General features: G+C 32.7%; 1 protein-coding gene across 1 annotated transcript; it reads right to left on the bottom strand.

Annotated features, from left to right (window-relative positions):
- Nucleotides 1–3,781: 3,781 nt before the first annotated feature.
- On the bottom strand, nt 3,782–6,034 carry LOC145249051 (uncharacterized). The gene has a single exon (XM_080110902.1). It carries the CDS (start codon nt 5,085–5,087, stop codon nt 3,789–3,791), a length of 1,299 nt encoding a protein of 432 aa, XP_079967028.1. The 5' UTR covers nt 5,088–6,034; the 3' UTR covers nt 3,782–3,788.
- Between the last annotated feature and the right edge of the window lie 1,976 nt (nt 6,035–8,010).

Raw genomic sequence — 8,010 nt, 5'->3', positions numbered from 1 at the left:
CCTGATATGTTGGATGTAAGTGGCTGTGTGGATCCGTCTTCTCACAGACCTTTGGTGGCATTCGGGTTGAAATATTCCTTTTCCTCAGGCCGCCTCATTCTTCAATGAAGGCATTTATGACAGACAAAAAACGACACGCAACACAATTGTAATATATATTGTATTAACTATTTATTTTACAAAACATATATTACAATACAATATACAAATTATAATTAATTTTTACAATTAAACATAGTCAATAGGCTCTTCAAAACTAACTAACCTACCCTAACTAATGTTGAGGGAGGGAGTGCTCCCTCCACCATTTACGGAGAGACAGAAATATGGGTGCTCAGTTTGATTTTCTACAAAAAGAATATTCACATACTTCACAAGAATGAGGCATCTCTCTTGTGTGATGTATCATATCAGTCACTAACGTTGATTCTGAGAACACACACTTCACAAAAATATGGTTAACGATAATGTATGAGAACAAGAATATTCACACATTTCACAGAGCTCCGGTTTTTTCTTTTTTATGTATTTTACTTCAGTAAGTTTTAAGAGATCAAAGGGCTGCTTCCTTGAGCTAATTTTTTGATTTAATCCTGGATCCGAGGGCTCTTTTAAGAATAGATACTGCTCACTTTATGGCTGGTATTTGTATCTCGTTAGAGCTTGGTCTTCCAGAAATTGCTTCAAAGTATTTCAGAAAATTCTTTTTTATTAAGCCAGCGGCTCCTATCACAACCGGTAAAACGTTTATTTGTTTCAGAGACCATGCCATTTTTAGATAATTTTTAGATCCTGATATTTTGTTATCTTTTCCTGTTCAGCTCTATTGAGGCCAAAATTATTTGGGATAGTGACATCGATAACAAGTGCAGTCTACCTTATTGTTATTTTTTAAAATAAGGACAAATGTCTCTACAACAATTATATTAATTTCCTGCAAGTTTACTTTTGTTTTCAATTCATTTATTTAAAGATAATAAGAGTTCATCTGTAGCACTAATGATCCTTGTTTTTTGTGTCTATCTCGATTTCGGTGTATTTCTTTCTCTTTTTTCTTGCAATCTGTGTTGCTGGTTCATCATATACCTCGGCAGTATTTTCCAGTATGACAACCCCAAAGTTTTCAGCAAGCTTTGGGACTGACGTTTGTTGGGGTAGGCGTTCATGGTGGTCCTTCACTATTTCTATTCTCATATCTGTTGAGCTTTTAATATACTGCCCCGTGCTTACTATGGTGGCTCGATATGCATGGTTTATTTCAATGAGACCGAGGCCACCCTCTTTTAGTGATAGGTATATCCTGTCCATACATTTGTTTCGATACATTATTTTATGTAAGGTTAGGAGTTTCCTGGTCTTTGTATCTAACCTATTAATATTGCATTGAGGCCAGTCAATAATAACAAACCCATATGTGATGCCAGGGATTGCAACTTGATTTATGGCAGTTATTTTGTTTTTCGGGCTTAATTCAGATTTGAGGATGTTTTTAAGGCGTGATGTGTATTGTTGTTCCACCTTATGTCTCATTTTTTCATGCTCCACAGTTACATTCTCCTCTATACCGAGGTACTTATATGTGGCATCCTCTCCTAGGTCTTCAATAAAGCCATCATTGAACCGAATATTTTCGGATGTCGTCTTTTTTCCTTTTTTTATTGTGCATTTGGCACATTTGTTAAATCCAAACTCCATGCAAACATCCTCTGTGAAAGTCTTTACATTTTCTATCAGAGAGACAAGCTGTTTTTCTGTCTCTGCATAGAGTTTGAGATCGTCCATAAAAAGTAGATGATTTACTCTTTTACTTTTTTCTTTTTTCCTTTCTTCATTAAGATTGTACCCAGCATCACATTTTTTGAGGAGTTTGCTGAGTGGGTCAATAGTAAGGCAGAAGAGCAGTGGTGACAGACTACCACCTTGAAATATACCTCGCTGGACACTGAGATTTGAAGTTTGTTTTGTCACTTCCATGTGGTGTAGTGCAATTGATGTTTGCCACATGGTCATTTGTTTTTTAAGGAATGTCCTTATGTTCTCATGGACATTATATATCTCCAAACATCGCAGTAACAAGGAGTGAGGCACACTATCAAATACCTTTTTATAGTCTATCCAAGCCATTGACAGGTTCCTTTGACGCTTTTTGCAGTCCTCGAGGATGGTTTTGTTGAGGAGAAGTTGGTCCTTTGTACCAAGTTTATTCCTGGTACATACCTTTTGTTCGTTTTCAAGGTATTTGCCATCGGTCAGGTGTTGATATATTGCATCTGCAATCATTCCTGTAAACCACTTGCAGGTGGTTGGGAGGCAGCAGATAGGCCTGTATTTATTGGGCAAGTTAGTCTCTTGGCTCTTGGGTATCAGAGTCGTTTTGCCAAGAGTTAACAACTCTGATGAATCTTCCTCGCCGCTGACAATGCAAGTAAATGCCTGCGCATTATGTTCATGAAGTGCTGTGAGTTTTTTAAGCCAGAAATTTGGAATCTTATCAACTCCTGCGCTTTTAAAGTTGCTAAGGTGGGTGATTTTTTTTCTTATAGCATCTTTCGTTATTTTTAGTGGTGGCATATCTTGTTTGCCCTTGACAGACTCTTTAATTGTATGTATCCACTCCCCCTCTTGGTGTTGATTGGCGTCCTCATACAGTGGCCTCCAGTGTGAGTTCTCTTATGGCTGACTAAATTTGATTTTTGAGTAAAAGAAGATCCACACACTTCGCAAATATGTGGCTTTTCCCCAGTGTGAGTTCTCATATGTGTAACTAAGGCATATTTTGTAGTAAAAGAAGATCCACACGCTTCACAAATATGTGGCTTTTCCCCAGTATGAGTTCTCATATGTCTGACTAACTCTGATTTTCGACAAAAAGAATATCCACACACTTCGCAAGTATGTGGCTTTCTCCCAGTGTGAGTTATCTTATGGCTGACTAAGCTTGATTTTTGAGAAAAAGAAGATCCACACACTTCGCAGTTATGTGGCTTTTCACCAGTATGAGTTCTCATATGTGTGACTAAATTAGATCTTTTAGTAAAAGAAGATCCACACACTTCACAAGCATGTGGCTTTTCCCCAGTGTGAGTTCTCATATGTGATACTAAATCTGATTTTTCAGAACAAGAATATCCACACACTTCGCAAGTATGTGGCTTTTCCCCAGTATGAGTTCTAACATGTCTAACTAAAACTGATTTTTGAGAAAAAGAAGATCCACACACTTCACAAATATGTGGCTTTTCCCCAGTGTGGGTTCTCATATGTGTAACTAAGACATATTTCTGAGAAGTAGAATATCCACACACTTCACAAGTATGTGGCTTTTCCCCAGTGTGAGTTCTCATATGTTTGACTAAGACAGATTTTTCAGAACAAGAATATCAACACACTTCACAAGTATATGGTTTTTCCCTTTATTGTTTTATTTTACTTCAGTCGAAGAAATCAAGGGACCCACAACCTGGGGCTAACATTTGAACTCTATATGAGATACATAGATATTCGAATGTTCCATTTAAGTTCTTTATCTGTCAAAGACTGAGTTAGTAAATAAATTTAGAACATAATCTTCCTCTCCTCTGTCCCCAGTGTGAGTTCTAACATGTCTAACTAACCCTGGTTTTTGAGAAAAAGATCCACACACTTCACAACTATGTGGATTTTTCATCTTTTTTATTTTACTTCAGTTGAAGTTTTCAGAAATCAAGGGGCCCACTACCTGGGGCTAACATTTGAACTCTATATGAGATACATAGATATTCAAATGTTTCATTTAAGTTCTTTATTTCTCAAACACTGATTAAGTTTTCCCCAGTGTGAGTTCTCATATGTTTGACTAAGTCTGATTTTTTACAAAAATAAGATCTACATACTTCGCAAGTATGTGGCTTTCCCCCAGTGTGAGTTATCTTATGGCTGACTAAATTTGATTTTTGAGTAAAAGAAGATCCACACACTTCGCAAATATGTGGCTTTTCACCAGTGTGAGTTCTCATATGTGTGACTAAGGCATATTTTGTAGTAAAAGAAGATCCACACGCTTCACAACTATGTGGCTTTTCCCCAGTATGAGTTCTCATATGTCTGACTAACTCTGATTTTCGACAAAAAGAATATCCACACACTTCGCAAGTATGTGGCTTTCTCCCAGTGTGAGTTATCTTATGGCTGACTAAGCTTGATTTTTGAGAAAAAGAAGATCCACACACTTCGCAGTTATGTGGCTTTTCACCAGTATGAGTTCTCATATGTGTGACTAAATTAGATCTTTTAGTAAAAGAAGATCCACACACTTCACAAGCATGTGGCTTTTCCCCAGTGTGAGTTCTCATATGTGATACTAAATCTGATTTTTCAGAACAAGAATATCCACACACTTCGCAAGTATGTGGCTTTTCCCCAGTATGAGTTCTAACATGTCTAACTAACACTGATTTTTGAGAAAATGAAGATCCACACACTTCACAAATATGTGGCTTTTCACCAGTGTGAGTTCTCATATGTGTAACTAAGACATATTTCTGAGAAGTAGAATATCCACACACTTCACAAGTATGTGGCTTTTCCCCAGTGTGAGTTCTCATATGTTTGACTAAGACAGATTTTTCAGAACAAGAATATCCACACACCTCGCAAGTATGTGGCTTTTCCCCAGTATGAGTTCTAACATGTCTAACTAACTTTGATTTTTGAGAAAAAGAAGATCCACACACTTCGCAATTATGTGGCTTTTCACCAGTATGTGTTCTCATATGTGTGACTAAGACATATTTTTTAGTAAAAGAAGACCCACACTCTTCACAAGTATGTGGCTTTTCCCCAGTGTGAGTTCTCATATGTATAACTAAGCTGTATTTTCGAGAAAATGAAGCTCCACACACATCACACCTATGTGGCTTTTCCCCTGTATGAGTTCTCATATGTATAACTAAGCCGTATTTTCGAGAAAAAGAAGCTCCACACACTTCACAACTATGTGGCTTTTCCCCAGTGTGAGTTTTCATATGTATAACTAAGTGTGATTTTTCAGAACAAGAATATCCACACACGTCACAAGTATGTGGCTTTTCCCCAGTGTGAGTTTTCATATGTATGACTAAGTGTGATTTTTCTGAACAAGAATATCCACACACTTCACAAGTATGTGGCTTTTCCCCAGTTTAAATTATGTTATGTTAGACTAAGACTAAAAAAAGAAGATTTACACACTTCACAGATATATGGTTTTTCCTCACTGTAAGTTCACATGTGTTTCACTAAATTTGTTTTTTTGGAACAGGAATATCCACACACTACACACAAATGGCGCTTTTCCCCAGTGTGAGTTCTTATATGTATGACTAAGTATATATTTTGTAGAACGAGAATATACACACACCTCACAAGTATATGGCTTTTCAGGAATGTGAATTTTCATATGTATTACTAACTGTGATTATTAAGAAATATATTGACACACTTCATAAGTATGTGGCTTTTCCTTTTTTATTTTTTTAGTCAATCGTATTTGACAAAACAATTGTATATACACAATTTACAAGAATGTCGCATTTTTCTAGTGTGACTTCAACAATGTTTTACACACATTAGGGAAACATTAATATTTTATTTATTGCAATTTTATTATAATTTGTAAAACTTGAAGATAAGAAGCTTATCAGATACCAAACATTTACCCACAGTCTTATATATTTAGACTGAGTGATCTTTGCAAATTGCTACATCAAAGAATTTAACTTTTATAAGGTGTTAGTTTTCTTTTGTAATTTTTTTTAGTTCTATAGTTTTCGGGTGTTGTAGAAAATATTGTCTCTTAAAACCACATACTTTTCTTCTACAAATTTTTTATAAGTTTTATAGTTTCTGATGCTGTAAAAATATTGTCTTCTTAAAGAAGACCACATACTTTTTCTTCTACAAATTTTTTATAAGTTTTATAGTTTCTGATGCTGTAAAAAATATTGTCTTCTTAAAGAAGACCACATACTTTTTCTTCTACAAATTTTTTATAAGTTTTATAGTTTCTGATGCTGTAAAAAATATTGTCTTCTTAAAGAAGACCACATACTTTTTCTTCTACAAATTTTTTATAAGTTTTATAGTTTCTGATGCTGTAAAAAATATTGTCTTCTTAAAGAAGACCACATACTTTTTCTTCTACAAATTTTTTATAAGTTTTATAGTTTCTGATGCTGTAAAAAATATTGTCTTCTTAAAGAAGACCACATACTTTTTCTTCTACAAATTTTTTATAAGTTTTATAGTTTCTGATGCTGTAAAAAATATTGTCTTCTTAAAGAAGACCACATACTTTTTCTTCTACAAATTTTTTATAAGTTTTATAGTTTCTGATGCTGTAAAAAATATTGACTTCTTAAAGAAGACCACATACTTTTTCTTCTACAAATTTTTTATAAGTTTTATAGTTTCTGATGCTGTAAAAAATATTGTCTTCTTAAAGAAGACCACATACTTTTTCTTCTACAAATTTTTTATAAGTTTTATAGTTTCTGATGCTGTAAAAAATATTGTCTTCTTAAAGAAGACCACATACTTTTTCTTCTACAAATTTTTTATAAGTTTTATAGTTTCTGATGCTGTAAAAAATATTGTCTTCTTAAAGAAGACCACATACTTTTTCTTCTACAAATTTTTTATAAGTTCTATAGTTTCTGATGCTGTAAAAAATATTGTCTTCTTAAAGAAGAAACAAACACTTTTTCTTCTACAAATTTTTTATAAGTTTTATAGTTTCTGATGCTGTAAAAATATTGTCTTCTTAAAGAAGAAACACACTTTTCTTCAAATTGATATTTGATGAGCTTTTGTCTCTATTCAACAAAAATATATGACCTTTAAGATGTGTTATGTTTTCACCAACGTTTCACAAAATTCATTAAAAAGTATAATCTTTCAGCAAATGTCGATTTACTTTTTCAAATGAAGTAATAATTGTCTATAGGATGATGCTTATGAAAATGAAATTCCATTAAAATTGAATAATTGCGTCCAATCAGGAACATCTGCAAAATTAAATGAAATTCAATATTTTTAAGATTTTTATTCAAATATTAATATTATCTTTGTTTATTGTTATTTATATTATTAGATTGAATTCAATATCTAGATTAATTTAATCTAAAAAAAGTTATACGAGAGACTTTACGAAAATAAGCAGATATTTTCTATCTTGACACAGATCCACTCCATACAGGTGTTATTTTAAGATATAGTCCTGTTGAAATTATATCTAGCATTTTTAAATTTAATCTAAAAAAAAGTTATACGAAAATAAACAGATATTTTCTATCTTGACACAGATCCACTCCATACAGGTGTTATTTTAAGATATAGTCCTGTTGAAATTATATCTAGCATTTTTTAATTTAATCTAAAAAAAAGTTATACGAAAATAAACAGATATTTTCTATCTTGACACAGATCCACTCCATACAGGTGTTATTTTAAGATATAGTCCTGTTGAAATTATATCTAGCATTTTTTAATTTAATCTAAAAAAAAGTTATACGAAAATAAACAGATATTTTCTATCTTGACACAGATCCACTCCATACAGGTGTTATTTTAAGATATAGTCCTGTTGAAATTATATCTAGCATTTTTTAATTTAATCTAAAAAAAAGTTATACGAAAATAAACAGATATTTTCTTTCTTGACACAGATCCACTCCATACAGGTGTTATTTTAAGATATAATCCTGTTGAAATTATATCTAGCATTTTTTAATTTAATCTAAAAAAAATTTATACGAAAATAAACAGATATTTTCTATCTTGACACAGATCCACTCAATACAGGTGTTATTTTAAGATATAATCCTGTTGAAATTATATCTAGCATTTTTTAATTTAATCTAAAAAAAAGTTATACGAAAATAAACAGATATTTTCTATCTTGACACAGATCCACTCCATACAGGTGTTATTTTAAGATATAGTCCTGTTGAAATTATATCTAGCATTTTTTAATTTAATCTAAAAAAAAGTTAT

The sequence above is a fragment of the Euprymna scolopes genome, chromosome 27, assembly GCF_053919585.1.
Source record: "Euprymna scolopes isolate OS-2025 chromosome 27, ASM5391958v1, whole genome shotgun sequence".
In the NCBI taxonomy this organism is placed as follows: Eukaryota; Metazoa; Mollusca; class Cephalopoda; order Sepiida; family Sepiolidae; genus Euprymna; species Euprymna scolopes.
The sequence above is the reverse complement of the archived record's forward strand: the minus strand, read 5'-3'. Positions and strand labels throughout refer to the sequence as shown.